Genomic DNA, 16,180 nt, shown 5'->3' with positions numbered 1-16,180 from the left:
TTCCTGTGACCTCTGGCTGCTTCTCCACCGAGGGATGACAGCAGCATTGCTGGCCACCGAGGCCACCCATCCTACTAGGGACTGTTGTTCTCGGTTGTCCAAAATTCTGTTATTTGTGGCTCAGGCCTGTGGCGGGGTGGGGGAAGGAATGCTGTAGACGCTAGAGTTCAGCTGTGCCGAAAGGCAATTTCATTATCTCCCCATTAAGTATTGTTTGTGATGTGAGACGGTAGCGGTTTCCATAACCGGTAAGAAAAGGACCTGCGCACCATTGCCACGAGTGCCTCCGCCAGGAAGACTCGCAGACGTGGAGAGGAGCGAACAAAGATCAGCCCAACCGCTGTCAAGGGGGAGCAAGGTTTTCATTGTATTCAGATGCTCATAATGGATCAATCTCCAGCATCATTTCATCTGAAATCGGTTCGCGTGAAAACCGTCATACTAGGTAGGTGTCCATCCTCAGACTCGCAGGCCTTTGGCCAGGCTGGTCGCCAAGGAAACGTGCGGGAAGCAGCCCTGCGCGGTCCTTCCCGCGGCCCCAGCGCATCGGGGGCACATCAGGCGTCGCCCACTGGCCCGGGAGGTCCACACAGGGACCCTGAGGCCGGCGCCACACCGCGTCCCCCCTTCCCCTCCCCCCCCCCGTGCCATCCCTCTCGCCCGCGCCCTTCGGGCCGTGCGAGGGCGTCAGGCCGGAGAAATGTGACCGAAGCCGGGAGCCTTGATGCTGGGGATGTCGTTCTTCCGGTAGAAGTCGGCCTTCACGTGGCCGGCGCGTCTGTGATCCCGGTTCGGGGGCTCCACAGGCTGGTGGATGCGCCGCCCATAGACAGAAGACGTCAGCACCCACACTGGCCTCTCGCGCTCCTGTTGGGGGTGAGGGTCAGGGAGCAGAGCGCTCTTACCTGTCCAGCCCGCGTGCCGCGCATCTGCGCCCCACCTCCACCTGGCTTCTTAGGACCCCTCCACACTGACGCCGGGGGAGGGGGACCTCTTTAACCAATTCACACCCTGTCCCCTCTGCTCAGGGCCTGCCACTGTCCTCAAGTCTTTCAGAGGAAAGACCAAGGTCTCGCACGGGGCAACAGGTACCCACTGACTTCAGGGTCCTGTTCCTCCCCGTCTTCTCCCTTCTCCCCGAGCTCCTACTGCCTGTCTTCTGTCCACCTTCTTCCTTCTCCCAGATACACATCTCCCCAGATCTCCCATCTCCCCCGACCTCTCATCTCCCCAGACCTCTCATCTCCCCAGATCTCCCATCTCCCCAGACCTCTCATCTCCCCAGACCTCCCATCTTCCCAGATCTCCCATCTCCCCAGATCTCCCATCTCCCCAGACCTCCCATCTCCCCAGACCTCTCATCTCCCCAGATCTCCCATCTCCCCAGACCTCTCATCTCCCCAGATCTACCATCTCCCCAGACCTCTCATCTCCCCTATCCCCCATCTCCCCATGCTCCATCCCCCAGACACCCTCATCTCCCCAGGCCCCCCATCATGTCCCCAGCCCCCTTCATCCCTTTCATTTTCTCCATCCCCTTAAAAGGCTGTATTTCTCTGCATACCACTTATCAATACCTGACATCCAGGTCATTATTTATTTGGCTTTTACTTTTCTGTCTCCTCATGGGAATGTCAGCTCTAGGAGGATAGACACTTCTGTTTTCTTCCCTTTATACTCAGTGGCACATGGGAGATGCTCAAAAACTCTGACTGGATCTAAGTTAGGCCAGGCGTGTGCTTATGAGAGAAAAGCACTAACTTCACTACCAACTTGGAATGAATTAACTCAGACCAAAACAACAGAAAAACAAAGTTAATGTCAGTGACTTAAGTGGTGATACTTCATAGTACCTCCACCACTTAATTCCACAGCAGTTAAAAGTTTCTTTGAAAGTGACACGATGGTATTCTTAAACATTAGCTGCCACAGGCAAAAATCCTCTGATCCAAAAAGGAATCCCACCAGAAGCTTTTTCATCCAGATTTCTGTGTATTGTATAAAGATTATGATATTAATACAGAATCCAGATTTTAATAAACATACTGTCCTCGGATCAGATTTAAAGAGACAATGTCCTAGCGTGGAAGAGGGTCTAACCCAGTGGCAGGTCGGCTCGACCATGCCAAGGGGATGCACAGCCTCCTTCCCCCACCCCCATCCCTATCAACCCCCCTCTCTACGCCCACACCTCCAACCCACCACCCAACCCCCTCTACCTGCTGTGAGCCTGACCTTCTCACCCTGTGAGTTTGGTTCCCTCTGTTGGTCACCACCCACCCTGTGCAGCTGACGAGAAGCAAAGCCCTTCCTCTCAGAAAACCATGCAGAGATAAAAGAAGAACTGAGCCGTATGTGGTACATACAGTGGCCTGGTAACTTGGGAGAAATACTCTTTCTTGCATGTGTGGTTTCATCCCTGGAAGGCCAGTGTTCTTAGAACTATGATAGCCAGGCCTGGGAGGTTAAGCAAAGACCTATTTATCTATTGAAAAGAACTCTTGAGTTTTGCTGTCATGGAACTGTTACATTCTAGAGGACTAACCAACAGTCACAAAAATTAATACACAGTTTAACATGGCAGAATGGAGTGAGCTGTGACAGTAGCTTGGTCTTCACTTCCTGGCACAGTGAGACAGAGGAGAGCCTCACAAAGGCGAGTTACGTGCAGCCAACTGCACACGGTGCTAAATAAACACACACACAGTGAATCTGTTCACACCCAGCGATACCCCGCCTTACTATTACCTCCTCGTTAACGTGAAGTCCCAGGCTTTTTGCATGTTCTCTGTCGTCTCGGTGCAATTTCTGATTATAACCTGGGTTCCTCTTAAAAACACAGTCATAGAGGGAAATGATTCCAGTCTGGGAATAAAAAGAGAAAGAAAGCCATGGTTTATTCAAGGGCTGAGCTGTGGAAGCTTCATGCGGCTTGAGAGCCCAAACTCTCCCCCTGATGAAGAGTGGAGATGTATAGAGATTCCCCGACTGCACCGAACGTGTATGGGGAAGGTCACCACCCCTCGGGCAGTGACCAGAGCAGGGACGCAAGGCCCCAAGTTTCTGAGAGGCCCGACAGGGTGGAGATATTTCCAGGGACACTTTTCCTAGACTGTTACAGACTCCTCCTTCCCAGAGGAGGCTCCTGGCTCTCCCTGACTCCACCCTAGGGCTCAAGTCTTAAAATTATGATAATCCACTCAATATATGTGTTTCCCCTCTTTTTTTTTTTTTTTTTTTTGGCCATGCCCCGTGGCACGTGGGGTCTTAGCTCCCTGACCAGGGATCGAACCCGTGCCCCCTGCAGTGGAAGCTTGGAGTCTTAACCACTGGACCGCCAGGGAAGTCCCTCTCCTTCATTTCCACTTTTCTTGAATTTCTCAAATTTTGTATAATAGGCTTGTACTGCTTTGAAAAACTAACAATAACTGAATACTAGGACAATATACCCAAATAGAAGTTCTCCCTCTCTAGAGAGAAATATTTTCTTTAATCATATGTGGCAGCTATAAAAACTGTAATTCATATGTATATGAACACATATATTTGGTATATGTTATATATGTGTATATATACATATGTATAATATACACATATATCCAAACATAGTATAAAATACTCACACGCACAGCTCTAATGTGTTAGAAAATGATCCCATTAACAGAGCTGCCATCTGTAACATCTCCATTTTTTTATCCCCAATTTTTCTTACTACAAAAATAAAACTGCCTCATTTGGTAACTAGTAAAAGGAAAAGAAATCCACGTGTTAGCTGATCTTTAATCTTCGCCTTGTAAGTCAGGCCTGTCATTTCTGTTCCTCCAGCCCAGTGCCAGCTGCCTTGAATCCTCCAGCAGCAAAGGCAGATGCACCACCTCACTGGAATTTGGGATTGCGGGCCCTCTAACCTCTGCTTGCTTGTTTGCTTTTATCCTGAATAGTAATGCTAGAAGAGTCCCCTCCGACGGAAGGACACAGAGGTAGAAGGTAACGGTGAAAAGGATGCACATTGTGTGCAGTCTGTTGGAAAACACATCCCGCCCATTCTCAGTGTGGGAACTCAAGAGCTGCTGACAACAGCAGATATGGCTGGAGTGTGATGTAGCTTCAGCCCAGCCGTGAAAACTCCTTCACAGCTCATCTATCCTGTGCACGACGTGCCACTTCAGCTCGGGAAGGTTTGAAGATAACTCAGACACGGCTGCTGTCCTGGTGCCATTAACCATCTAGTCAGGAAAACAACGCCATTATTTTCAAGTTCTTCAGAATTTCAGTGGCACCATGTTCAAGGCACTTATTCAGTGATGCTGGAATCCTGGTTTGCCTACGTTCCGAGTCACTCCAAGTGACTAGAGACAGGAGCCATGGCTTCTGAATCCGTGCCCTGATGGTCATTTAATGAGGTCACCTCGCAGGAGCTTCTTCTTGGCTTTGTCTTCTCTCCCCCACTCAGCTGCTGGGCCTGTGCACGCATTGGTTTGGCCGGCCCTGACTTTCACACCTCCTGAAGGTCACCTACACCCTACAACCTCCTGAAGGTAACCTTGTACTCATGGGATTAAAAAGCAAAAGACCCAAATCAGTGGAGAGGTGATACATTATTCAGCTTTTGGTACTGTGAACATTGGCTAGCTCTTTGGGAAAAAAAAGAAAAAGAAAGCTGGGTCTTCACAGCACACTATGGACAAAAGTAAACTCTGGATGGATTAGAAAAATAACTGAAAGGAAAACCCACAAGGGACCTCCTAGGCAAGAAAGCAATGGGGACATATCACAAAGAAAATATCCATCACTTTGCCCATGTAAAAATCAGACATTTGCTTATCAAATAAAATTCAAACTTAAAAAACCTTCAGGAAATGAAGAAGAAATCTCAGTATCTTTAACATCAGTGTATAGGATGTCCACAGAAGCAGAAGCTGGTGGGGTTGGCTGGGTGCTCACTTCTAGCCTAGAGAGATTAAGCAAACCTCACAGGAAACCTTTTTCTGGGTAAGCTACCAGGCCAGCGGGTCCGGCAGAGACACAGCAGAAGCTCAAGGATGCCACCCACTCTGCTGGGATGGTGGGACACAAATTCTCCAAAAGAGCATCTCGCCTTCTGTAAAGGGGGTATTGCAATGCAGACCCTTCCCTTTGGGGTTCAGAGCTACTGGCCAGGCCTGGCAGAGGCAGACACGAACAGTAACTTGAAACCCCATCACCCCTACATCACCTGCATTTACACGGTAATGTAGGCTGGGCTCTTGGTCATAATGTAGATTTTCCATTGTCACTGGAATCCCTCCTGGCCTGACTGACCTGTGAAATGGGTGTGTTTCGGGAAAGAGCTGCCGTGGGCAACAGAATAACCTGGTTTCCTAGGACCGAGCACCTGAGTGGGAGCTGCACCTGCAGCCAGAGCCCTTCTGCACCCTGAGAACTTTGGGCCAGAGAGGAGGAGGCCAGCGGCCAGTCTCTGCTCCCTGCAGTGAGTAAGCTGCTCCCTGGTGTGCAGCTCAGCCCCACCACAAGGGGGCAGCCCTGACAGAAGGGGAAACAGGGATCCCCCTTGTGCTGGCTTCCTGTGCAGGTGGCCCATTCCTGCCTGCCCCTCCTGAACTGAGTAAGCCCCTGGGGTCCTTGGACTTGTCCTGGGAGAAAGACTAAAGAGGGAGGAACGAACTCAAGAACAGAATGAGAATGCCATCGCTGTTACCTGAACGAGGAAGGAAGTCTTGCTTCATTCTGTCCCCTATGATGGAGAAACCCACTGCAATATGCAGCTTTACAGAATAATGCCTATTTCTTGTCATTCTAATTGGGTCTCCTAAAATACTCTATGAAAGTAAGATCTATGAGCAGCAATGCCGGACTCCCATCCCCAGGATTAGGTACCAACAGCCTACTATATCTTAGAAGAGTCTTTATTAGAAATCTTACTGCTGACGGATGTGATCAGAATCTTTAAGTCTTCTGTGTGGGGATTTTGCCTACTCAGGACTTTCCAGAGTAAAAACGAGTTTTTTTTCTATCATTGAAAAATAAGAAAAAAATAATCCATCACCAAGCAGGCAGCCTTACTTAGTAATGTGACTGTCCATTTCCAAATCCTAATCAAACCAAAAATCTGGGGTTTCCCGGATTTTAATTATTAATCTTTCTTCTTTCGGTCCTTTTTATTCCTTTATGATTTGAAGCAAAATGATATTAAGAAAAGCCAAACTGGATTTAGATGCTGCCACAAAACAGAGCTTCTGGGTTCCTGATATTTTGCTATTAAAATCTCTCAAGGGATTTCCTCTATTTCACAGATGACTTTTTTTTTTTTTTAAGGCAAAGCAGAGCCCCTTTATTTTTCTCTCATGATTTCCTTAGCTCCTTTGTGTTTTGAGTATCGTTATAATGTATTCTGGTCTTATTCTGGTCGTGGTGTCTGATCACCCACCATCAGTTTCCCTATGGTGACCCTTACTCTTAACACTGAAAAATCACTCCAGTCTATAGCCCTGGGCTGATGCCATAAGACAAGTGGGGGCCTTCAGTTTTCAGCCTCCAAAGCACGTTGGGTCTACTTTGTGCCAGGCACTGTCCTAAACTCTGGAACAGAAATAGGGAGACCCTACTTTAAAGGAGACCACCTAAAGGCTGAGAATGGAAATAAACCCACTAATTAAAATATCTCAACATAACACCCAGGGAGGAACAGAGGTATGTACAAAGTACAGTAGCATCAAAGAAGGAAAGATCAGCTTTTGTCTGGCCTGGGGGTAACAAGTGGATGCAAATGAAGTTGACAGGAGGGACCACACCACTGTAGCCAAGGCCACTGGGGAGTAAGCTCCCTGTGTGTTAAATTCATATGTTGAAGTCCCAACCCCTAGTACCTCAGAACATGACCTTATTTGGAAATGAGATTACTGAAGGCGTAATTAGTTGAGGTCAGACTCGGATAGGGTGGGTCCCTAATCCAATAAGACTGGTGCCCTTATTAAAAGAATTTGCACACAGACACAAATAGGCAGAAAGTGAAGATGATATGAAGAGACACAGGGAGAAGACAGCTGAGCTAAGGAGAGAGGCGGGGGGCCAGCTTCTCCCTCACAGCCTCAGAAGGGACCAACTCTGCCAGCACCTTGATTTCAGATGTCTAGCCTCCAGAAACTGTGAGACAATAAACTTCTGTTGTTTAAGCAGCCAGGTCTGTAGTACTTTGTTACAGCAGCTCTAACAACATACACGATAAGGAGAAGTAGCCATCTTTTGAATGATGGAAAGTAAGGATAGAGATAGTACAAAGGTTATTGCAGTGGAACCAGAGACCCAACCATGGCACACTCTGCTCAGATAAACTGAATCGGTACACCTACTGGCTTGGCAGACATCACCAATATTCAGTGCTCCTCTACTGACTACACAGAGGATTAATCTTCCCTCTCCTTTAGGTTAGTGAAATCATGAGCCCAGTTCTAACCAACGAGTGGTGCATAGAGGTGACGTGTGACTCTTCGATCGGAAGTATTTAAGAGCTGGTGCCAGGGACTCCTGAAGCTTAAGACTGAGGCGTTAGCAGCTTCCACGGTGGCCACTGAGGGATGGTACTGGGCAGGGTCACCCTTCTGATCCCTGTTGGACGCTTAGCATGAGAAATAAGCTTTGTTTCAGGCCACTGAGACTTTGGGGGTTGTTTGTTACTGCAGCATAACCTAGCTTATCATGACTAATGCAAGTTCATAAACAAGGAAGAAGTCCTAGCCTACCACCTCCAGCCCACAGGGGGCCTGGGGGCTGTCTCTTCTGGGGTTGTGGGCTTTATTATACCCAGTGCCTCCTCCCAAACTTGGAAGCTGTCTTCCTCCCAGAAGTTACACAAACTCTCACACAAATAGTTGGGGGAAGATTTTGAGCAAACTGAGATTCAAGTTCTTTATTTTCTCCTCCCTTTCAGAGCATTTTGAATATTAATGCATTCTTCATTGTAAGTTTCCATCACAATTAGGCCAGGGCCAAGTGACCAGCTCTGGCCAGGGAATGTGGGTGAAACCAGTGGGCGCCGTCTCCTAGGCCTGGTCCCTAAGAAACTCACAGCAGGCCTCCACACTCTCTCTCCTTGCTCACTGACCAGCAATTTAAAGGATCCAGGGAAAGACCCAAAGTCCCAAAGATTCCCAGGCCCTGGCAATAATGGAGTCACTAAAACAGAGAAGCTCAGTTTCCCAAGTTAACTGCATTAAGAAGACCCGCCCAGGAGAAACATACATGTTAGGCTGTATTTCATTATGTTATGTTTATATGCTTAAGGCCACCGGTGCACTTATGTTAACAACCTGCTCTCTGGAGAAAAAAGACCTGATTTGTAGTGTTTGCTAATTTCTGTGGTGTAAATACTCCCATCATGGCCAATTTCAGGCTTCCAATTGAATGCAGAGTTCAGAAGAGATGCTAAAAATCCCCTCTTTGTCAGTATGATCAGGCTCTGACACACCACTAGTTAAGACTCTCAGGGTTTGGGGTCCATTTGTTTGCATAGCACATCCTAGCCCACCTTTATTAATAATGTTATGACCGAGCTACTCTCATCTCCTCTCCTCAGGGGCCATAGTACTGCTACCTCTCACCTGGAGGCTTTCAGGTACTGTTTGCCTACCCAGAGCTTTGTGACCTACTTTTAAAACTGAAAATTCCCAAGGTAACTGAAAATGGTTTTCTTTGATTCATAAGGGCCTCATTTTACTTCTGATAGATTCAGTGCTTCTCCTTGGGAGTCAAGCAGTGTATGAAGCTTAAGGAGTATGTTTTCATAAATTTTAATATTGTTCAAAATTCTATCTCTCAGAAGAAATGTAGCTTGTCAAGGACATAATGATAACTTTTTTAAAAGGACAATACTCAACTATTCTCTTTGGTTTGTGGCAAAGATTGTGTTTCCTCTCTGGTGTGTTAAGATCACAAATTTGGGAAATTTTCATAACTTTCCAAATAATCTGAATAGTTTACCAATTTAATAAGAATGAAGCCAGTTGCCTTCTCTCTGCCATTGTTACCAGCTCCCCATTCGCCCCCTCTTCCGCCCCCTGCCCCCCAGCAATTCACATCAAGGAAGAAAGGGCCATCCACGGGGGCTGAAACCTGAATCTAGTCTTACATGTTGTCACTTGGTCAAATATATTGGGGAAAATGCTGTTTGTTTTCATGTATCATTTGCTTGTTGTACTTCTTAAAAGGGGATGGTTTTGAAAAAAATGTCTGAGATACACTGTTAAATGAAAAGAGCATGCTGCAAATATATACACGTAGATGCGTGATCGTGTGTGAACATGTTCTTATATTTTAAAGTGTGACACACATGACTGCATTCATAAACGCATGTGGAAAGGCATGCACCGTGTGCTCACATGGGTGGTCATGACTGGTAGGGACCAACGGGTAGGAAATTCCCTATTCCTGGTGTTTCCTTCCAGAGGAATCACTTCCGCTGGAAGGGCACACATGACCTCTCTCCTCTCACTCCTTTCTCCCTCTTGGGTGACCTGCCCCCCTTCCACCTGCCCTGGAGGAAGACACTCAGCCCCACCCTCCAGGCCTTAAGTTCCCAAGGGCAGGTCACTGAACAGTACAAGTGCAGCCAGCCCAGACAGAGAGAGGCAACCAGAGTCCACTCCCGAGTTTAGTCCCCCGAGGAGAAGAGCAAGGTCAAGGATAACCCAAACAGCAGATAATCCAAAAGGAAACCTCTGTTTAATCTAAGAAGCTAAGCTCATCAATCGGTGACTTGTCTCTCTGCTTAAAAAGTCCGCATCCATTTATTCATCCTTACCGGTCCATCAGCGGCTATTTGTGACGCACCAACTATGAGACTGTGGGCACTCTTTCTATCGCTGAGGATAGAGAAGTCACACAAATAAATCCCTGCCCTCATGGAGCTCATATTTCAATAGGAGAGAAAAAACCAACAAGATAACCAAGTAAAATATTTAGTAGGTTAGATACTAACACATGCAAAGGAGAAGATCAGGCAGGATGGGGAGTGTGTCTTGGTGGGCAGGGGGCGGGGCGGGCATACTTGCATTTGGCTAGTACACATTGGGACTGGAGGGCATGCAGGTGCAAGATGGATAAGAGAGAGAAACTTGCCTAGATTTTGACAGGTGGCCCAGCAACAGAACTGGAGCTCATGTGTCCTCCACAGCCCCTAGGAGTGGCCAAGCCTGTATGGCAGATGTACTTGATGCCTAAAGATGAAGAGGGTCCAGGAAGGGCTTGGGGAGCTGGTATTTAACGCTTCCTGTATCCTGGATGTGGGCATAGGGACACCCCTTTGCACCTCTGTGCAGTCAACACCCATCATTATGCTTACCAAGCGCTTGGCTGCACGAGGCAAAGGAAATTCAGTATCAGGAGGGTAAATAAACAGTCAGCCCCTTGCCTCTTTCTCTCCACCACACACCGTCACAGAAAGTCGGCTAATCCCACCAACACTAAGGTTAGATTTTCTGAGCAAAGCTTCACTCAAGACACAGCTACCCACAATTCACATTAGCATGAAGGAAAGCATATTCTAAAACTGCCTAAGATTTTTTTTTTAATGTAACTTTTAGACTTTGAGAAATTTAATCAAAACTGTCATAAAAGGGCATTCTCCTTTGACTTAGCCTTTCCATTTCAGTAGCAGAAATGTTGCACGAGGCAGAAGAAGAAAGAAGTAATTTAAAAACACCATTGAACTGAATCTATGGAACACTATTTCGTAGAAAAAGCCCACACTGCTAGAGGCTCCCTAGGGAGCAGGACAGCACTTGATAGCATTTTCACTGGTAGCTTTAGAGGACAAATCTGTCTTAAGATCCAGGGTATTACTGGGGCTTTAAAGAAGCATGCTGCTGCAAGAGCTTTGACTTTGGGCTCCTGCAGGGGAGATGCCTTATAGAACATCAGGAACCACCAGACTGACACGCAGACTGCCTGCCTCACCTGTGTTAATTTCCAACAGTGAACAAGATGGAGGATAAAAGGCCCCAGGACCGGTCCCTCAATGAAAGGAAACTCTAATCATCACTAAGAAGAACAAATAATAAGAAGAGCTCTTCTTACATTGGGCTTACTATGTGCCACTTTCCACCCATTAATTAAATTAATTCTCATAAGAGCTCCATGCCTTTGGTGCTGTTCAATCCCTGATCCCGAGATGGGCAAGGTGAGACAGAGTGTTTGGTCTGTGACTTGAACTAATAACACAGAGGACTAATAATGCAGGACTCCTGGGCCTGTGCTACTAAGGAACTAACCGGTGAGTGTGACACACAGCAACTGACTTAAGAGCTACTTTTGCAATGTTTCTTCCCAGCTTTGAGCAGGGCCTGGAATTATTTACAAAGAATTTAGGGGCAGGTGAGACCCCAGCAAATCTGTGATACAGAGTTCATCCTTTTTAGTCCAAATGATCTCAAGGTCAGAGAATCAGCTTCTGGAATCCTGTAGCTGATTGAATACCAGCACATACAAGGTCATTATTGCCATTGGTAGCTGGCTTGCAAATGGACTTTGAAATGTCTTTTGTTGTTCTTGCTGCTTTGAAGGCTTTTTTATTTAGTTGTTAACCTTTCTCCTGCATCATTTTTTTCCCTGTGACGCTAAAGGCCTCAGGACTTGAATTTGCCTGTGACCCCAGCTATCAATAGTACTGAATTTTTTTTCTTAAAATCTACTTTGCATTAATTTGTCTAAGGCCCATCCCTCCATTGGCAGTAAGGCATCAGAGCAGATGTTGGCAAGCATTTTCTGTAAAGGGACATATAGTCACTGTTTTAGGCTTTGCACGTGTCATGGTCACTGTTGCAACTATTCAACTCTGTGTGGTTGCCACTGACAATACTATACACATGGGCATGTGACTGTGTTTTAATAAAACTTTCTTAATTCAGGTGGCAGGGCAGATTTGGCCCAGGAGGCTTCCTATGCATGGCCCCTGCACCAGAGGGGTACACTTCTTGCCTACTTCATATCTGCTTCCAAGTACAGAACCCTGGTCACCTCATACCTTGCGCGTCTCTCTGCCCCTTGGTTGATTTGGCCCCAGAAAGGTGGAGCCATGTGTCAGATTGGTGAATTTAGGAAGAATAAACTGAGTCTGCCAAACTCAACTCTGCCCCTTTTCCCTTGGTAGTGTTTGGCCCACAGGGGGTAGAGGGGTCTTCTCTGCTTTTTCCGGCACCCACAGCTCTAGTGGCTGGATGGGTAAATCCATCTGATTCAGAGCTTCAGTCTCCCCAGGCCCAAACCCATTTGCCCAGAGTCCTTAGCGGGATCCTGCACCCTGGCTTTTTTCTCTGACAGATATGTATCTTGGCCCCCACCTGCTTAATCCTTTATCTTATTTCCCTATAGCCTCAAAGTGGTAATCAATAAGACCCCTCAAAGATACACATAAAATGGTGTACTGTGAATTTTTTCATTATGTCAAGAAGCCGGATAATACTTATATACTTCCAATAAAACAGCGTGGACCAACTTAAAACATCAAGACTCCTTGATTTTTGGCTGGTTCTCTCATGCTGTGCATTAATGCTATGCGTGACTCATAAACTCACTGGCAAGAAGTTCTTTCAAAATATACTGCTCATGGGAGGAAAAGACATGAGGTCCATGGTGGCTGTGAGGTTGGGAACCACTGCTCTCAATCCCATTCCTGTCTTAATGGTTAGCAGAGATATTCAAGCCCGGGCCAGTCAGGAAACAGGGAGGCAAGGACAGATGAGCTACAGGCGTCCCCTTTCTTCCTCCTGTCCTTTTGTCCTTCCATATCGTCAAAGTCAAGCAGAGAGGCGCTACCAGATACAAGAGATCCTCCTGGCTGAGGTTTATGTGTCGGTTTGCTGGGGCTGCCAAAACACGAAGTACCCAGAACCAGGGTCTAAGCAACAGACATACACTGTCTCACAGTTCTGATGGCCAAAGTCGGAGATCAAGGTGCCAGCAGAGCTGGTTCCTTCTGAGGGCCGTGAGGGAAGGATCTGTCCCCAGCCTCTGTCCTTGGCTTACAGACAGCTGTCTTCTCCCTGTCCATTCACATCATTTCCCCTCTACGCAGGTCTATCTCTGTGCCCAAATTGCCTCTTTTCTTAGATGGCAGTCATTGTGGATCAGGGCCCCCCACTAATGACCTCACTTTGATTACCTCTGTAAAGACCCTGTCACCTAATAAAGTCACATTCTGAGGTGCAGGGGATTAGGACTCTAACATAAGAATAATAGGGGGACACGGTTCAACCCCTTACAGTTGTCTAAACTAGAAACTACTGCTTCTGTTTGCACGGCTAAGCTCCGTGGTATCCTTTCACGTGTGGCAAGTACTCAAATGTGTGCTGACCTGATCTAAATGGGGATTCACTTGGGCTCTGTGGATTGTGGGTAGGGAGAAGAAAAGGATGTGTTTGGTGGGAACACCTCACACATCAGGAGGGAAAGACCTCCTTCCTCCCAGGCACTTGGTTATAGATCCCTCTTCAGGCCACCCCTTATCACTGCAGGCTGAGCATCTCCAATCAATGCGCCTTTTAATAATGATGCCCCTGCTTCCCCAGCTGCAAGACAGACTGCAGCAACGTACAGTACAAGACACTGGATGGAGACTTTTAGGAAAAACATGGAGAAGAAAGGAATAAGCGACCCCCACAAATTCTGAATGTTTCTTTTCCTTTCGCTTTTCTTCCTGCTTCGGCTGCAGGGTGGCCTTCGCAGACCCTCAGGCTTTCCCCACGACTCGTGTGTGCCTGGTGAGGCCCGGCCACAATCCTGGGACGCTCCTAGCGGCGCTCTCCCTGCCAGCGGCAGTTCAGCCCTGCCTCGAGGTTTCCTTGTTCGCAGGCGGGCTTCTAGGAGGGTTTCCGCGCCCTGGGCGGTCCGGGCGCAGTCCCTGCGGCGAAAGCCTTCAGGTAGTGGCTGTTTTCGGGCCGGCCCAGGCCTGCGGCAGGCAGACCCCAGAAGCAGCGGTGCCCCTGCCGGCTGGGTGGCCCCGCGCTCCTGCGACCCTCCTCCAGATCCTGGGCATCAGGCTCACCTTGCTGCTCCCGGCAGAAGGAGTAGAAGCCCACGGGCTCTCCCTCACTTCCCGGGGGAAAACTCGGCCCTAACCCACCCCTAAAGGGCTCCGAACACCCGCTGAGCAATCCCGGCCGCCCAGCCCGCACGCCCGGCCTCGCAGCCCCCTTCCAGGTGAGCGTTTTTCCCCTCCCCCCATCCCCACACCCGGCTCCGCGCCTGCCCATGCTCTCGTGGGGGGCGCGGGGGTCCACCTTACGCCGGTGGTCGTAGTCGCGGTACTCGGGTCTAGGAGCCCCAGAGGGAGGCCACTCTCCCACCCTCCCACCCCCTTTGACCCGTACGCCCCCCGACTCCCTGCGCCCCGCCCCGAACTCCGCACAGGTAGTGCCGCTCAAGCCCGCCCCAGCTCTTCTGTGCAGCCCCGCCCCCGGAGCCCTAACCTGAATCTGCAGCCCCACCTCCCCGGCCCTCCACACTCCGCGGGGCGGCCCCGGCCTGCAGCCCCGCCCCCAGAAGCCCTCGCCGGCAGTGTAACCCCGCCCCCAGCATCCTCCCGGGCAGTGTAGCCCCGCCCCATCCCTTCTCCCTCTAACGCCCTCCCCGGAGATGCCCCATTCCCCTCCCCCAGGCCCCTCCGGGATAGTGCGGCCATGCCCCCAGGACCCCTTCCTAGCAGTGAAATCCCGCCCCCAGCACCCTCCCCGCAGGGTAGCCCCGTCCCATCTCCCCTCCCCGCGTCCCCTCCCAGGCAGTGTGACCCCGCCCCCAGCACCCTCCTGGGCAGTGTGATCCCGGCCCTATTCTCCCTCCTCCCCCGGTCCCCTCCCCGGACTGCAGCCCCGCCCCCAGCACCTCCCTGGCCCCTCCCCCGCAGTGTAGCGCCGCCCTCAATTCCCCCCTACCTACCTCCCATCCCTGCTCTCCAGCCCGCCCCGCCCGCCCCGCCCCGCCCCGGGCCGCTCACCCTGCCCTGGCGGTAGTAGTAGCTGTACTCCTTGGGGTCCTGGCGCCGCGGCGGGACGTAGCTGAAGGCGGACAGCGCGGAGATGGGCGGCGGCCGGGGCTTGCCCCGCAGCGTGGCGGCGGTGATCTCCTCCTCGTCGTCCTCCATCCGGCCGCAGTGCTCGGTCCCGCCCGCCGAGGGGCCCGGTCCCAGTCCGCCCGCCGCAGGCTGCCCGGCGCCCGCGTTCGGCCGTTGCCTGGAAACCGAGGGGGCACAAAGCTAGGCTGGACTGCGGGGCGGGGAGGGGGTGGGGCCGACCCTCCCCCGCCCCCCGGCACCTCTGTGCACACCCGGGTCTTTCTTTCTTGGAGCGTCGGGGGAGCCTCACTTGCTAAAGCCGCTGCAGGGTTCCCGGGTGGGAGGCACCACTGGGATCCGCACTTTCCACCTGCTTACCCTTCTCCACGCAGTGTCGGTTCGTTCACTCAGAGACCATTGTTCGCTGGGCAGTTAATGACCTTGCACCTACTGAGTGCCGGCGCTGGGGATGTAGCCTTGAACCACGCAGCCCTTGTCCACTGGGATCTGACAGACTGGTGACGAAGATAGGTGATAGGTGTGAAAACGCAAGTAACTTGAAGAGGGTCTGGGACAGTGCTGCTCAGTAAGAAGATAGAGAGGGCCGCGTGTGTAATGTAAAACTTTCTGGCAACCTTGCTCTCATCCTCCCCTGGGCAGAGGTCCTCATAAAAGCACCAGCAAAGGAAAAAAAAAAAAATCAAAAAAACTCTTATAGTCCACTGCCACTTTCAACCTCTCCAATCTCTTTTAAAGACCGGATATAGGAGCTCAGCTAACGGTCAGGAGTCTTCACAAGCCTTGCACAGGTGATCTGATCTCACACTTTGCAAAATGGGAGAAGTCGACACCAATTATCTTGAGACCTCAGTTAAAAGTGAGACCGAAATCGTTTCATTGAAAAACCCTTTTCCACAGCTGTGTGGACGTGCTTCTGTTAGCTTCGATTTCAATTTCAATTTGTTCTGCACCAGACTGACAGCTGCACAGGGCATGGTTGCACACATACACTCTCTCTGATGGCTCAAGTCTGGCACACAGTAGGTACTCAACAGATACTTGGTGACTCAGTACGGAATACAGCTGCCATAATTGCTTGTGTACCTTCTAAAGGTGAGTCTGAGACAAGGGCTTGGATGT

The 16,180-nt window shown here is 49.8% G+C and overlaps 1 protein-coding gene across 1 annotated transcript; it reads right to left on the bottom strand.

Annotated features, from left to right (window-relative positions):
- Positions 1-687: 687 nt before the first annotated feature.
- On the bottom strand, positions 688-15,130 carry C3H5orf49 (chromosome 3 C5orf49 homolog). The gene is made up of 3 exons (XM_032625642.1): positions 14,984-15,130; positions 2,749-2,865; positions 688-867 (listed from the first exon to the last, which is right to left on the bottom strand). The coding sequence occupies exons 1-3, from the start codon at positions 15,128-15,130 to the stop codon at positions 688-690; spliced, it is 444 nt and encodes a 147-aa protein (XP_032481533.1).
- Positions 15,131-16,180: the final 1,050 nt, after the last annotated feature.

This window comes from Phocoena sinus, chromosome 3, assembly GCF_008692025.1.
Source record: "Phocoena sinus isolate mPhoSin1 chromosome 3, mPhoSin1.pri, whole genome shotgun sequence".
In the NCBI taxonomy this organism is placed as follows: Eukaryota; Metazoa; Chordata; class Mammalia; order Artiodactyla; family Phocoenidae; genus Phocoena; species Phocoena sinus.
The sequence above is the reverse complement of the archived record's forward strand: the minus strand, read 5'-3'. Positions and strand labels throughout refer to the sequence as shown.

Excerpts from the sequence above, each read along its gene's own strand:
- C3H5orf49 (XM_032625642.1), bottom strand. The coding sequence starts at position 15,130 with ATGGAGGACGACGAGGAGGAGATCACCGCCGCCACGCTGCGGGGCAAG. Across the intron at positions 2,866-14,983 it reads ACTACTACCGCCAGGGCAGG|ACTGGAATCATTTCCCTCTA; the intron begins GTGAGCGGCCCG and ends TTTTATTCCCAG. Across the intron at positions 868-2,748 it reads GACTTCACGTTAACGAGGAG|GAGCGCGAGAGGCCAGTGTG; the intron begins GTAATAGTAAGG and ends CACCCCCAACAG.